This window comes from Amblyraja radiata, chromosome 40 (assembly GCF_010909765.2).
Source record: "Amblyraja radiata isolate CabotCenter1 chromosome 40, sAmbRad1.1.pri, whole genome shotgun sequence".
Classification (NCBI taxonomy): domain Eukaryota; kingdom Metazoa; phylum Chordata; class Chondrichthyes; order Rajiformes; family Rajidae; genus Amblyraja; species Amblyraja radiata.
Genome location: NC_045995.1, coordinates 10,720,848 through 10,737,908, shown reverse-complemented (window position 1 = coordinate 10,737,908; position 17,061 = coordinate 10,720,848). Strand labels below are relative to the sequence as shown.

General features: G+C 44.2%; 1 protein-coding gene across 1 annotated transcript; it reads left to right on the top strand.

Moving 5' to 3' along the window:
- Positions 1–1,627: 1,627 nt before the first annotated feature.
- LOC116967552 (zinc finger protein 16-like) lies at positions 1,628–5,729 on the top strand (the record flags this gene model as incomplete). Its single annotated transcript, XM_033014177.1, has 2 exons — positions 1,628–1,653; positions 4,493–5,729. Coding segments are annotated over 2 exons (1,263 nt in total), but the record flags the coding sequence as incomplete, so codon positions are not given.
- Between the last annotated feature and the right edge of the window lie 11,332 nt (positions 5,730–17,061).

Below are 17,061 nucleotides of genomic sequence, written 5' to 3'. Positions count from 1 at the left end.
TACTCCAAAATGTATTAAAGTACATCCCGAAAATGTATTAATAACGTCTGGAACAGAATTGCTTCTGTCAGAGAGACAGAGGGAGAGGGAGGGGGGATGGAGGGAGAGAGGGAGGGGGTGAAGGTGGAATGGGGGTGAAGTGTAGCGGGGGGGAAACAGGGAGCAGAGGGAGGGGGAGGATTCAAGGGGGAGTGGGTTTGGTGACGAGGGGGTGAATGGGGGGGCAGGGAACTGGGGGGGGGGGAGGGTCAAGTGACCCCAGGAAAGGGGTAGGGAGCAAGGTGGGGTCAACCGTCAACCGTCAACCGCGCGCCGACCTCACCTGCCCTCACCAAGATGGCCGCCGTAAACGTCATATATAGAGGGTGCTGGAGAAACAGCGGGTGGAGCAGCAGCTTCTGTGGAGCGAAGGGAATAGACCCCTCACCAAGATGGCCGCCATCTGACCACCTCACCTGCCCTCACCAAGATGGCCGCCGTAAACGTCATATATAGAGTGTTACATATGCTACATATTCATTGTAGCAGTCCCAACCTCCTGCACTACTTTGTATCAGGCACACTCACCACACACACACACTGTGATTAGGTATGTAAGCACTTTCAGTATTACTACGCCACACAGACAAAGGAGCTGAATAAAGGAGTACAATAAGGCAACTGAAACAACCTGAATTGTGTCGTTTATTATCAGGATACCAAACACGAAGACACAACATGGTGGCAGCGGTGACTTTCGAGTAAAAAACCGCGCTATTGTGAATCGCTATTGGGAATTAGGAACAGCGGCTGCAGAGAAATTGATTTTTTTTGTGCACCCGCCTAACAACACAAGATGGCGGCCTCCACAGCAGCAATGAGCCTCCACCCTACGATGAACTGGGACGCCGATGATGTGGAGGAGGCGTTCAAGAAATTCAAACAAAAGAGCCAGCTGGCATTCAAAAGCATCCTGAAAGGAACTGCAGATGAAGAGAAGGTCAGTTATATTTTACTATGGCTCGGGGAGAAGGGTCTAGACATTTTTAACAGTTGGAGCTTAACAGAGCCCGACTGCAATAATCCGGGAATAGTCCTTGAAAGGTTTGCGAACCATATGGAGCCCAAATCAAACCACAGAATCCATCGGTATGAGTTCCAAGGGCTAAGACAAGACCCACAAGAAACAACCGACACTTTCCTGTCGAGACTAAGGAACGTGGCCAAGAAATGCAGATTTGGTGATGAAGATGACAGAATTGTCGACCAGCTAATATGGGGGTGCGCCCACCAAGAGGTCCAAAAGTCCCTAATAGGGAAAGACACCCTCAACCTAAAAGACGCCGTAGATGCTGCCAGAGCTTTCGAAGCCACAAGGAAACAAATGTCCTCCCTCTGCCTTCAAGTTGGCTCATCTCAGAGCAGCACCAGAGTGAATATAGACGCTCTCTCAAAACGTGACCCTGGCTCCACCTTAAAGGCTCCAAAGCAGACATTTTCTAGGCATGCAAACAAACAAGCAAGCCAAAGAAGCTGCTGGAACTGCGGTACAGAGCATGCATTTGATGATCGCAGGGAGTGCCCAGCATACGGGACTACCTGCAACTCCTGTGGGAGGCCTAACCACTGGAAGAAAATGTGTAGGTCAACAAAATCATACAGCACCAAGCCAAAGCAGCAATGGTCAAAGAACGATAGAAATACGAGAAGGAAACAAATACACGCACACGTCCAACAGGAAGAGGAGATAACCTCAGATACCTCTGAGGAAGAATTCCTTTCCATTGGGACCATTGACGTCCACGAAATGGGAAACAACAAACCACATAGCAACAGAGATGAAGCATATACTATAATACAACTACAGAAAAAAGTGGGAAAGAAAAGAACAACGATTAATCTAAGGCTCAAAATTGATACTGGAGCCCAGAGCAATATCTTACCAGTCAATCTTTACGGAAAGATATTCCCTGAACACATGACAAAAGATGGCAGCGTCAGGAAAGGAATCCTTGGAAGTAGCGATGTAGTCCTAGCTGCATACGGAGGTTCCAGAATCCCACAGCTAGGCAAAACAATCATAGCAGGAACATACAAAGGGAAAGAAGTGAAATGCCCCTTCTACATCACTAAATCGAAAGGACCTGCTATTCTTGGCCTGAACACGTGCCAAAGACTGAAGATTGTGTCAATCAACCATCAAACCCGGTAAATCTGGGGGAGAGAGAGAGAGCTGAGGTCAATCTCCACATAAACTACAAGTCTGGGGGAATAAAACTGGTAAAACTGGGGTCAATAATATAAACTCACCGTCTGGAGCAGCGTCCTGAGATAAAACACGTTATAAACATCTCCCTCTCTCTGGCTCCCAACCCCCTCCCCCTCTCTGTAAATAATTGATAAATCACCAAATAAACAACACATCGAGGGAATAAACCCGGTCTGGGGTAAAACTGGGGTAAATAATGTTATTAACACACAGGGGAGTGGAATAAACGTGGACTGGGGTAAAACTGGGGTAAATAATGTTATAAACACAGGGGATCAAAATACACCCGGTCTGGGGTAAAACTGGGGTAAATAAGTAAGTGATTTGGCCAATTATTCACATACAAGGAATTTGCCTTGGTGCTCCGCCCACAAGTAACAACATGACATACAGTGACAGTAAGTAATGTTATAATACAGTATAATACAGTAAATAATGTTATAAACACACAGGGGAGCAAAATAAACCCGGTCTGGGGGTAAAACTGGGGTAAATAATGTTATAAACACACAGGGGAGTGGAATAAACTGGGCTGTGGAGTCGTTCCAAAAACATCCGACCCCGACCCCTCAGTAAAATAATTCTAAATCTGCTGTGATGACATTACACAAGTTGACATTTCATAAGAACCACATGAATCATCGGGCTGCCTTTTAAACCCATGTCCATAAAGTTTTGAGTCTAATGGTTGTAGCTGTGCTATTGTAGCTTTTCTTTTAATGTTTATTCTTGAAATAAAAACCATAATTCATTATGCTAAAAGCAAACAAAATGACAGAAAGGACCACGACAAAATTAAAATTCCATTGAATTAAGTAAAAATTATAAAAGCATTACTCCAAAATGTATTAAACTAAGGCCACAGGTCTGAGCTAAATTATAACAAAAATTAATCTCATGTGCAATAGAAATTAAAAGTAAATGCCTAGGTAGTTAAGTTTGCTACAAAAGTACATACCTAAAATTGATTAATAACGTCTGGAACAGAATTGCTTCTGTCAGAGAGAGAGAGGGAGAGTGGAGGGAGGAGAGGGGTGAGAGGCTGAAGGTGGAATGGGGGTGAAGTGTAGCGGGGGGGAAACAGGGAGCAGAGGGAGGGGGGAGGATTCAAGGGAGAGTGGGTTTGGTGCCGAGGGGGTGAATGGGGGGCAGGGAACTGGGGGGGGGGGGTAGAGAGAGGGGTCAAGTGACCCCAGGAAAGGGGTAGGGAGCCAGGTGGGGTAAGGTGGGTTCACATTGTTTGGGGGTGGGTAGGAGGGGGGAGGGAGAAAAGTGGGTTAAGAAGCAGGAGGCGGCAGGGGTATGGAGGAGGTCACATTGTTTGGGGGTGGGGACTGTGTTGCCATTTAGGAAGTCAAACCAGGGCAGGGCCTTCACTGTGAATGGCGGGGCACTGGGGCAATGTGTGGAGCCGAGGGATCTAGGAGTGAAAGTACGAGTTGGGCCGAAGGGCCTTTTTCCAAAGCTGTATCACTCTATGAATCTATGGCAAAGTTCTGGAGTAACTCAGCGGGTCAGGCAGCATCTATGGAGAAGATAGACACAAAGTGCTGGAATAATTCAGCGGGTCAGGCAGCATCTGTGGAGAGATTGAATGGGTGACATTTTGGGTCGAGACCTTTTGGTTTAGTTTAGTTTAGTTTGGAGATGCAGCACGGAAACAGGTCTTTCAGCCTGCGGAGTCCTCGCCGACCAGCGATCACCCCGTACACTAGCACTATCCTACCACATTAGGGTCAATTTAACAATTTTGCGGAGGCCGATTAATCTCCAACCCTGAAGCTCTTTGAAATGTTGGAGGAAACCGGAGCATCCGGAGTGAAAACCCACGCAGGTCAAGGGGAGAACGTGCAAACTCCGCACATACAGCACCCGTAGTCAGGATCAGACCCGGGTCTCTGGCGGTGAGGCAGCAACTGTACCGCTGTGCCGCGCAGGATTATATAATGGTTTCCTCCGCCATAAACGCACCCGATATGTGCTAGTAATGTCCTGTTTGCCAGCTTGTTGACCCTCTGTGTTTCCCGCCTGCACGGTTTTGTAGCCGTTGCTGTGGACAGTGAGACCGGGGATGTGAGCGGCCATTGAGGGTGGCGAGGGTGCTGGAGAGCCCCCCCCCCCAACTGCTCGGTGTGCGGGCTGAGCTTCGAGGGGTTGAGCTTCGATGGTGGACCACATGACGGAGCACAACAAGGAGAAGCGTTATCAGTGCGACGTGTGTGGCAAGGCCTGGCGGTACCCGAGCGAGCTGGAGATCCACCGGCGGATGCACACGGGAGAACGCCCCTTCGACTGCTCCACCTGCGGCAAGAGCTTCACCAGCTACGACAACCTGCAGCAGCACAACCGTGTGCACTCTGGTGAGAGGCCCTTCACCTGCTCCGACTGCGGCAAGAGCTTCATCCGCTACGCCAACCTGCAGCAGCACAACCGGGTGCACACTGGAGAACGCCCCTTCAACTGCTCTGACTGCAGCAAGAGCTTCAAGACAGCACCAAACCTGACGAAACACCGGTGGTTACACACGGGTGAGAAGCCCTATGGCTGCTCCACCTGCGGCATGAGCTTCACCAGCTACGGCAACCTGCAACAGCACAACCGCATGCACTCTGGTGAGAGCCCCTTCACCTGCTCCACCTGCGGCAAGAGCTTCACCAGCTATGACAACCTGCAACAGCACAACCGCGTGCACACGGGAGAAAGCCCCTTCACCTGCTCCACCTGCGGCAAGAGCTTCACCAGCTACGCCAGCCTACAGCAGCACAACCACGTGCACTCGGGAGAACGCCCCTTCGACTGCTCCTGGATGTCGGGGCTACGGCATCACCGGCGGGTGCACAGCAGTGAGCGGCCCTTCACCTGCTCCGACTGTGGCAAAGGCTTCAAATCGTCGCCAGAGCTGAAGAGGCACAGGCTCGTGCACACCGGGGAGCGCCCCTACACCTGCGCCCAGTGCGGCAAAGGCTTCACCCATTGCAGCAACCTGCTGTCCCACCAGCGCACGCACACCGGCGAGCGCCCCTACACCTGCGCCCAGTGCGGCAAGGGCTTCACCTGCTCCAGCAACCTGCTGTCCCACCAGCGCACCCACACCGGCGAGCGCCCCTTCACCTGCGCCCAGTGCGGCAAGGGCTACACCCATTCCAGCACCCTGCTGGTGCACCAGCGCACCCACACCGGCGAGCGCCCCTACACCTGCGCCCAGTGCGGCAAGGGCTTCATCCGCTCCTCCAAGCTGCTGGAGCACCAGCGAACCCACACCGGCGACCGTCCCTTCACCTGCGCCCAGTGCGGCAAGGGCTTCACCCGGTCCTCCTATCTGCTGTCCCACCAGCGGGTTCACGCCGGCGACCGTCCCATCCCCAACCCGGTGTGTGAAGAGCGCTTTGCCATGGCCTCCCACGCCCTGTCTCACCAGCGCATGCACACCAGTGGCCAGCCCTATGACTGCCCGTACTGCGGTGAGGAGTTTGACAGCTCGCGGGGGTTTCGGCAGCACCAGCGGACCCACGTCGGCGAGCAGCTGCTCCCACTGTGACGAGAGCACGGGGGCTGCGGGAGCACCAGCGGATACTCACCGGAGAGAGACCTTATGTGTGCGCTGAGTGTCAAGTCACGCTTATTCGTCACATATACATACGAGATGTGCAGTGAAATGAAAAGTGGCAATGCTCGCGGACTTTGTGCAAAAAGACAAACAAACAAACAACCAAACAAACTACAAACAGAATGGAACAGAATCACATATTCTTTTACATATTAAATATTGTAGGCGGAAGGAAAAATGGAAAAAAAGAGCAATTTAAAAAAAAGCAGTAGAGTGGTACAGTAAAGTTAGTCCCTGGTGAGATAGGAGTTTACAGTCCTAATGGCCTCGGAAGAAACTCCTTCTCAACCTCTCCATTTTCACAGCATGGCAACGGAGGCGTTTGCCTGACCGTAACAGCTGGAACAGTCCGTTGCAGGGGTGGAAGGGGTCTCCCATGATCTTATTGGCTCTGGAGTTGCACCTCCTGATGTATAGTTCCTGCATGGGGGCGAGTGAAGTTCCCATAGTGCGTTCGGCTGAACGCACTACTCTCTGCAGAGCCTTCTTGTCCTGGGCAAGGCAATTCCCAAACCAGATTGTAATATTTCCGGACAAGATGCTTTCCACAGCCGCTGGGTAGAAGCACTGGAGGATCCTCAGAGACACTGAATTTCCTCAATTGCCTGAGGTGGTAAAGGCGCTGCCTTGCCTTACTCACGAATGCTGCGGCATGTGATGTCCATGTCAGATCCTCTGAGATGTAGACTCCCAGGTATTTAAAACAGCTCACCCTATCCACAGTATCCCCATTTATCTTCAATGGTGTGTACGTCCTCGGATGATGTGCCCTCTTAAAGTCCACGATCAGCTCCTTAGTTTTTTTGATGTTCAAGAGGAGGCTGTTGGCCTGACACCAGAGTGCCAGATCAGCCATCTCCACCCGGTAGGCCTTCTCATCGTTGCCTGAGATCAGGCCCACCACCACAGTGTCATCAGCAAACTTGATTATCGCGTTGGAGCTGAACCTAGCCACACAATCATGTGTGTACAGGGAGTACAATAGGGTGCTGAGGACGCAACCCTGGGGGGGATCCTGTGCTCAGGGTGAGGGACTTCGAGGAATTCCCTTCCATCTTGACTACCTGGGGCCTGGTGGTGAGAAAGTCCAGGACCCAGGCACACAGGGGGGTGTTGAGCCCTAATTCCAGTAGCTTCTCGGCCAGTCTGGTGGGGACTATCGTGTTGAAGGCTGAACTGAAGTCTATGAACAGCATCCTCACGTAGCCCCCCTTCTGGCTGTCAAGATGAGAGAGAGCGGTGTGCAAAACCTGGGAGACCGCGTCGTCCGTGGATCTGTTCGGACGGTATGTGAATTGTAATGGGTCCATGTTGCGAGGGAGGAAGGCACAGATGTCAGTGGATATATATATTATTTTTTTTAATTAGAAGTGAGTACAATGCATTGGTACAAAAACGATGTTAACATATTACAGTCTCTGTACAACTTCCCTTTTTTTTAAAGAGAGAAGTGAGAAAGGAGAGAAGAAAAAGAGGTTGTGAAAAGTGAAGAATAGATTAGTGAGCGTGGGTGAAAAACCGATAAAGAAAAAGTGAAAGAGAAGGAATAAGTGAAGAAGGAAAGCAGTAGGGAGATGATTCAATCGCCACAATGAGATTATTTTTTTTAAATATTCTAAATCATCTTTCACCCATACCTGAAACTGTTAGTTTTCATGATACTATGTCACCACATGAATCCAAGAAATCAATAAATGGGGAACAACTCCTTAAGAATAGGTGTTCAAAAGGGAACTGCAGATGCTGGAATATCGAAGGTACACAAAATTGCTGGAGGAACTCAGCGGGTGCAGCAGCATCTATGGAGCGAAGGAAATCAGTCTGAAGAAGGGTTTCGGCCCGAAACGTCGCCTATTTCCTTCGCTCCATAGATGCTGCTGCACCCGCTGAGTTCCTCCAGCAATTTTGTGTACCTTCCTTAAGAATAGGCCTTGTTTGTCTATTAGGAGGAGTCTCATTTCTTCCAAATGTGCTGTGTCCTGCATATTACTGATCCACATTTTAAATGTTGGTGTATTAGCATTTTTCCAAAATTTAAGTATAAGTTATTTTGCTGTTATTAACCCATAATTGAAAAATGAGTGTTGGTGTGTATTTAATTTGTTCCCACCTCCACTTACTCCAAATATAATCATTTCAGTGTTAGGTTCCATTTTTGTCTTAAATAGCTTTGAGAATATATCAAATATATCACACCAAAATTTATAAAGTTTTGTACAAGAGTGCGTAATATTGGCATTTTGAGAAAGACATTTATCACAAATGGGAGAAATATTTGGATAAAATGTATTCAACCTAGTTTTAGAATAATATAATCTATGTTATATTTTAAATTGAATTAAGTTATGTCTAGTGTTGATCGAACATTTATGTATATTTCTTCATAAAGTCACATACCTGTAGGTATTTAAAATATTGATTGTTATTCAATTTAAATTTTGATTTTAGTTGTTGAAATGATAATAAATTTCCCAATGCATACAAATCACCTACCTTTTTAATTCCCACTTTTTCCCATTGTTTATATGTTTTATCCATACCAGATGGTTTAAATACTGGGTTATTAACTATTGGTGTTAGCACTGATAAATTTCTTAATTTTAAAGTTAATTTTATTTGTTTCCAGATTCGTATTGTTTTTGGTAAATTGGATTCTTCCTATATAACATATTATTCAGCTTTATTGGGGAAAAAATGATTGCTCCTAGATCGTAGGGGGCGCAATCCTCTTTCTCCATTCTTATCCATTCCAACTGTTGAGCAGGACTGTCCAACCAATAAATTATATTTTTAATATGTACTGCCCAATAATAGTATAGAAAATTAGGTAGTGCAACCCCCCCCCCCCCCCCCCCACCTCTTTGGGTTTGCACAAGTGATTTCTTTTAATTCTATGTGCTTTATAATCCCAAATAAAATTAAAAATATTCGCATCTAATTTTTTTTTAAAGTGTTTTGGTATATATATCGGTATAGGTTGGAATAAATATATTATTTGTGGTAGCGCTATCATTTTTATAGTGTATATTCTGCCGATTAGTGACAGTTCTCCAAAATTTAATCAGTGAATCAAATTTATTTAATAATGGTATAAAATTAGCATCAAATAATGATTTATATCTTCTAGTAACTTGAATACCCAAATACTTAAATTTTCCGATGCGATTTTAAATGGAAATTTTAATAGGTGATTCGCTTTCTGGGGTTTTAATGACATAATTTCACTTTTATTCCAATTTATTCTATAACCGGAGAAAGAGCCAAATTCCTCTATTAGATTTAATAGATTCAGGATGCTCATTTGGGAGTTTGTAATATATAAACGTATATCATCTGCATAAAGTGATATTTTATTAATCGTATCCTTAGTATTATATCCCTGAATATCCGGATGCCTTCTTATCCTTTCAGCAAGGGGCTCTATCATGTGCAAATAGCAGGGGTGATAAAACACAGCCCTGCCTATTGCCCCTCGATAATTGAAATTTTGAAGATAATATGTTATTAGTTAGTATTCTTGCCATTGGTTTATCATATAGTAATTTAACCCATCTGATAAAATTCTCTCCCATATTAAATTTTTGGAGTACTTTGATCAAATGCTTTCTCTGCATCCAGAGATATAACTGACAAGTCTTCCTTTCCATTTTGTATGAATACATTATATTAAAAAGGCGTCTCAAATTGTTAGATGATTGTCTTTTAGGTATAAACCCCGTTTGGTCCGGATTTATCAATTTATTAATATATTTACTCAATCTTCTTGCTAAAGTTCTTGCTAAAATTTTCTGATCTGTATTTAGGAGTGATATGGCTCTATATGAGCCCGGTTCTTCTAAGTCCTTATCTTTTTTAGGTATTAACGTAATTGTGGATTCGGCTAATGTTTCTGGTAATTTATTTTCGGTAAAGGCATATTTATATAATTTAAGTATCCGTGGTACCATTAACTCCTGGAAACCTTTATAGAACTCATTATTAAAACCATCTGGTCCTGGCGTTTTCCCATTTGTCAGCTCTTTTATTGTTTCACTTATTTCTTCCCTTGTGATCTGTGCTCCTATTTCCTCTTGTTCCAAAATATCCAATTTTGGCAGATTACAATTATCTAAAAAATCTACGATTATATTGTCTTCTATTTTAAATTTAGACGTATACAAGTTTTGATAAAACTGGGCAAACCTTTTATTAATATCTTGGGGTAACGTTAATAGTTCCCCATTCTCTGATTTGATTTTAGTAATCGTCTTTTCCTTCTCCTGTTTCTTCAATTGTCTAGCCAGAAGTTTATGTGGTTTTATCACCAAATTCAAACTGTGCCTGTTATGTGATCTGAAATAATCTTATTACTCTTGCCGATAATATTCGATTAAGTTTAAATTTCAATAATGTGATCTTATTATGTTTATCTATAGTTGGGTCTTTTGCGTTATCTAATTCTATTATTTTAATTTCCTTTTCTAAAGTCTCTTGTTCTATGGAGTTCTTTTTATTTTGGTAACTTTGATATGAGAATATTACTCCACGTATAAATGCCTTAAAAGTTTCCCATAATAAAGATGGTGAAATGCCTGGTGTCTCATTTGTATCAAAAAATAATTTCATTTGTTGTTTTATATACTCATAACCTTGTGGATTATTAATTAACTGTGTATTAAAACGCCAAAACGATTTTATACCTGGCGTTCCCTCTAGTTTTAAAGTAAAGGTCAATGGTGAGTGATCAGAAATAATACTATTGTGATATTTAGGGTTAATCGTATAAGGAATTAATTTTGTGTCCACTAAAAAATAATAAATTCTCGATTAAGTTTTATGTACCGCTGAGTAAAATGAGTATTCCCTTCCCGTAGGGTTGACTATTCTCCATACGTCTGTTATATTAGTGTTTTTTATATATATGTTTAAAAATTCACTAGTTTTAGATTTAACCTTCCTCTTCCTTACTTTTATTGATTTATCTAAATATGTATCTATAACACAATTAAAATCCCCCCCTAATATTACATTTTGGTAATTATACTCATCTATTATATCCGTGATTTTCTTTAAAAATTGGGGGTTATCAAAATTTGGTGCATAAATATTTATCAGAGTCAGTGGTGTAGTATAAATTTCTCCTGCCATTATAGTGTACCTTCCTTCCTTATCAGATATAGTGTTCTTTGATATAAATGGTATACCTTTCCGAATAATAATAGCCGTACCTCTAGCTTTAGAAGTAAATGACGAATAATAAGTTTGGCCTATCCAATTTGCTTTTAGTCTCATCTGTGTTTGTAATTTCACATACGTTTCTTGTAAAAACGCAATATCCACCTTTAAAGATTTTAATTGAGCCATAATCTTACCCCTTTTAATTGGATCGTTCGCACCCCTAATGTTCCAACTACAAAATGTGATTCCTCCATTCCTTTTTCCCCTAATGTCTTGCATTCTTAATTAGTTTTGCTAGTTTTAATTCATGTGGTGTGGTTAAATACCTTGAGGTTTTGGGTGTGGGGTAACCGTCCCCTATTAGCGTTATTTTACATCTCCTCCTTCTATTGAACCTCCATAGGAAGAAAAAAGAAGTGCGTTGAAAAATACATAGAAAAACCAGAATACTATTATTACGTAAACCATATAACAGTGAATTATAATTTTTAAAAAAGAGTGATTTTAAGGTATCAAAAATGGGATACCTTAAATTCTCGTTGCCACCGAAGGTGGCCCGAATATTATTGACTTCTGCCGTTGGAATTGTACATTGAGCTCAGCCCCCAAATTAAGCTGTCCTAGACAATATCATGTAATTTCCCCTTAATATAGCCAAAAATCTTAACCTACATAGAGAAAAAAAAAATGTAACCAGTCAAGCAAAAAAACCAAAAAAAACAACCAAAATGTCATCATTAAAAATCATCATCATCATTACTTTTCCACGTAATCTCCTAAATAAAACCTTCTATGATTCTTATTCCTTACTTACAATAATGAAATCATAAGACATAAGGACAGGCCTTGTCCTTATACTCAGAGATGCACCTAATTACCAGCCTGTTCCAAGGGTTAATTTTCTTTATCTTAATAGTAACCATCTTCCTGTCGGAACCTTTGGAACTATTCCAAATCCTTAACACCTCCCCCTTTACTACAGGTTTATAGTATTATAATCTTCTTATACATATTTTCATTAGTTATTGAGTATTAGAATACATCCAGGATATATTTCCTTACATTTCATCTATTGGAATTATTTAACTGTTATTAATTTAATAAGCTTCATATAATTAGTTGGTTCTTTACTATTTAATCTTCATTATAATAGTTAAAGCTTTAAATTCAGTCCATAATATCAGTTCTGCTGTTTTTCTTCAGCCTGTCATTTTTTCTTCAGTTGTTTATCTTCTAACTTTTCGTTCAAGGTGAAATCTGAACTCTGTCGTTGAAAACACATTCCATTGAGATAAGGACATTCCATTGGTTAGTGTCTGAAGCAGGTCCGCCATCTTAATTGTAGTACAGACTTTTATTGAAAGTTTTAATCATCATCATTCTCAATTTTCTGTACAATCTCTTGTGCGTACTTAAGTGCCTTCTCCGGATCCCTGAATGAACGTTGAGTTGTTTTGTAAGAAATAAACATCTTGGCTGGATAGACCACGCCGTATCTTATCCCTCGTTGTCCTTGCAAAGTGTTGCTTGCTTTTTTAAATTGATTCCTTTTCTCCATTACTTCGCGAGGGTAGTCCCTATAGAATCTCATGGACTCTCCCTCGAATATAAGCCTCTCACCGTGTGGTATCATCTTCAGGAGTTTTCCCGGGGTTGAAATATCTAAGAACTTCGCAATAATTTGTCTTGGGGGAGCATTTGTTTCTCTTCGGGGGGGGGACCGACTCTGTGAGCCACATCAATCCTCACATTTTCCTTCAGCTTAAAGACCTCTTTGATTATTTTGGAGACAAGCTCCGGCATATCAATTCCTTGCTCTCGTCCCTCCTTTACTCCTACAATCCTTAAGTTCAGTCTCCTTGATCTCGCTTCCAAATCTTGACATTTGTCCGTCAATTTAATCAATTGCTCCCGATGATCATTTTGTTCCTTTTTCAGAATCGTTATTTCACGAGCCATCTCCTTCATTCCAGTTGTAATCTCTTCTGTCACGATGTCAGAATGTTTCATCTCTTCAATCAACATATCAAATTTATTTTTATGATCACTTTCTAGTCTTTCAAATTCCAGTGTTGTTCTCTGATCAAAGTCACTGAGTTTCTGCTTCAGAGAAGTATACATTTCCCTTGATTCTTCTCGAGCAGCATCAATTTTCTTGGATAAATTAACTTCCAGTTTACAGAGATTGTTCTCCAGTGTAATATTAATACTGCATATATTATTCAGTGGATATATTTAAGGCAGAGATAGATAGATTGTTGATTAGTGTGGGTGTCGGGGGTTATGGGCTGTGGATGGGAGCAGTGGTCCTGGGCTGTGGATGGATGGGAGCAGTGGTCCTGGGCTGTGGATGGATGGGAGCAGTGGTCCTGGGCTGTGGATGGATGGGAGCAGTGGTCCTGGGCTGTGGATGGGAGCAGTGGTCCTGGGCTGTGGATGGATGGGAGCAGTGGTCCTGGGCTGTGGATGGATGGGAGCAGTGGGCCTGGGCTGTGGATGGATGGGAGCAGTGGTCCTGGGCTGTGGATGGATGGGAGCAGTGGTCCTGGGCTGTGGATGGGAGCAGTGGTCCTGGGCTGTGGATGGGAGCAGTGGTCCTGGGCTGTGGATGGGAACAGTGGTCCTGGGTAGAGACAGGGAGTCTCCCCTTGTGCCTGATGTGGATCTACATCTCCAGGGCATGAGGTCGGTGAGAACACTATCGCTTTCTACTGAATTGTGTTTGCATCTTTGATTAATTGTGCTGACTTTTACTTTCAATTGTTGTCATTTGAAGTGTCCAGGGTTTTTAATGTTGATATTTTTCTGGTACAACTGGAATTGTGTTGTTTCTGTGCTCTATCTCCAAACTAAACGGATGTTTCCACTAGTGGGAGAGTCTCGCACCAGAGGGCACAGTGTCAGAATAAAAGGATGTAACTTTGGAATCTTATTTGTGTAATTCCCTGCCACAGACGGCAGTGGAGGCCAAATCACTGGATGGATTTAGGAGAGAGTTAGATGGAGCTCTAGGGGCTAGTGGAATCCAGGGATATGGGGAGAAGGCAGGCATGGGTTATTGATTGGGGATGTTTAGCCATGATCGCAATGGATGGTGGTGCTGGCTCGAAGGGCCAAATGGCCTCCTCCTGCACCTATTTTCTATGTTTACTAAAGTGATGATACCCTAACCTTATCACAACTGAAATTGAATCTGGCTGATGTAAATATAGAAACAAAGACTTGTAGAAGCTGGTTTATACCAAAGATAGACACAATGCTGGAGTAACTCAGTGGGTCAGGCAGCATCTCTGGCGAAACAAGAGATTTTGGGATGGAATAAAAGGGTTCTTACCCAAAATATCACCCATCCTTTTCCTCCAGAGATGGTGCCTGACCTGCTGAGTTTCTCCAGAACTCTTATCATTGTTACTCGTACCAAGGACAGAGTCCCCATGTCCCCCATTGCAGGCAGTGAAGAAAGCGAATGGCCTGTTGGCCTTTATAACAAGAAGAATCGAATATAGGAGCAAAGAGGTCCTTCTGCAGTTGTACAGGGCCCTAGTGAGACCACACCTGGAGTATTGTGTGCAGTTTTGGTCCCCTAATTTGAGGGAGGACATTCTTGCTATTGAGGGAGCCCAGCGTAGGTTCACCAGGTTAATTCCCGGGATGGCGGGACTGTCATATGCTGAGAGAATAGAGGGGCTGGGCTTGTACTCCCTGGAGTTTAGAAGGATGAGAGGACACACTAGAGGCAGGAAACATGTTCCCGATGTTGGGGAAGTCCAGAACCAGGGGCCACAGTTTAAGAATAAGGAGTAAGCCATTTAGAACAGATATGAGGAAACACTTTTTCTCACAGAGAGTTGTGAATCTGGAATTATCTGCCTCAGAAGGCGGTGGAGGCCGGTTCTCTGGATACTTTCAAGAGAGAGCTATATAGGGCTTTTAAAGATAGCGGGGTCAGGGGATATGGGGAGAAGGCAGGAACAGGGTACTGATTGTGGATGATCAGCCATGATCACATTGAATGGTGGTGCTGGTTCGAAGGGCCGAATGGCCTCTACTCCTGCACCTGTTGTCTATTGTCCTCACCTTCCACCGTCACATACAACAGATAATCCTCCAACATTTCGCCACCTCCAGCAGGATCCCAACATTGGCCACATCTTCCCATTCTCCAATTTCAGTGTTTTCTCCCTCCTTACTCTTTCCAAGCTCTCCCACAGCCGACTGTCTCTGCCTCTTCCTTCCCCTATCCTGCCCACCCCAACTTCAGTCTGAAGAAGGGTCTCGACCTGAAAAGTCACCTATTCCTTCTCTCCATGGATCCCATGGATGCTGCCTCACCCGCTGAGTTACTCCAGCATTTTTGTCCACCTTTGATTTTTTCAGCATCTGCAGTTCTTTCTTAATCCACACGGTGGGAGTGTTGACCACAAATTGGAGCGACCTGTTATGTGAATTCACTGCATATTGGGAGTTGCTGTCTACAAATTAGATGTAATTATGCTCTTTACTGCAAAATGGTTCTTTGTTGCTCTGTGACCCTTTACCTTTCCCCGTAATGCCCCCATTGCACAGATGCCAAACTTAGTAAAAGCCCTGAAACCAGGGAAGATTTGGGATGAAAATCAAGGAACTGCAGGTGCTGGCTGACAAAAAAAAGGCACAGAATGCTGGAGTAACTCAGCGGGTCAGGCAGCATCTGTGGAGGACATGGATAGGTGTCGTTTCACAGGGTGCTGGTGAAACATAGAAACATACTAAAATGGGCGGAATAAATGCCCAGGTTCCCCTCTGTAGCTACTACACGTCAGCCCATTGCATTTCGCAGCAGTGGCCTATCTTGCTCCGCTATAGGATCTTTGATACATCCCACACACAGTATTGTGTTCACATACGCACGTACATATTCACAGGGCCTATGAGAGAGTGGGGTGCAGGGGGTACATCGGACCTGAGCCCAGAGGCCAAAAGGGGGCCCGGAATTTCCTGAAATCTCAGAAAATGTTTGCATATATTTTGTGAGACATAGAAACATAGACAATAGGTGCAGGAGTAGAGGCCATTCGGCCCTTCGAGCCTGCACCGCCATTCAATATGATCATGGCTGATCATCCAACTCAGTACCCTGTACCTGCCTTCTCTCCATACCCCCTGATCCCTTTAGCCACAAGGGCCACATCTAACTCCCTCTTAAATATAGCCAATGAACTGTGGCCTCAACTACCTTCTGTGCCAGAGAATTCCACAGATTCACCACTGTGGACAAAATGTTTTTCCCATCTCAGTCCTAAAAGATTTCCCCCTTATCCTTAAACTGTGTGTGGCCCCTTGTTCTGGACTTCCCCAAAATCAGGAACAATCTTCCTGCATCTAGCCTGTCCACCCCCTTAAGAAGTTTGTATGTTTCTATAAGATCCCCCCTCAATCTTCTATATTCTAGCAAGTACAAGCCGAGTCTATCCATTCTTTCTTCATATGAAAGTCCTGACAACTCAGGAATCAGTCTGGTGAACCTTCTCTGTACTCCCTCTATGGCAAGAATGTCTTTCCTCAGATTAGGAGACCAAAACTGTATGCAATACTCCAGGTGTGGTCTCACCAAGACCCTCTACAACTGCAGTAGAACCTCCCTGCTCCTACACCAGTCATTGAAAGTAGACACACAAAAATGCTGGAGAAACTCAGCGGGTGCAGCAGCATCTATGGAGCGAAGGAAATCGGTAACGTTTCGGACCGAAACCCTTCTTCAGACAGGAGGAATTGAAAGTAGGCATGCAGGTGCAGCAGGCAGTGAAGAAAGCGAATGGTATGTTAGCATTCATAGCAAAAGGATTTGAGCATAGGAGCAGGGAGGTTCTACTGGCAGTCTGTCATTGCAGTCCATTGGGTGTGAAGGTCTGGGCGGCCATCTTAGCTACTGGCAGTTTTCCATTGAAGCCAATGGGAGGTGAAGCCCAGGGAGGCGGCCATCTTGACTGCAGGCACTCCCATTGAAGTAAAAGGGAGTGATGCCCAGGGTGGCCATGTTAGGTACTGGCAGTACATGTGAAGTGTCCTT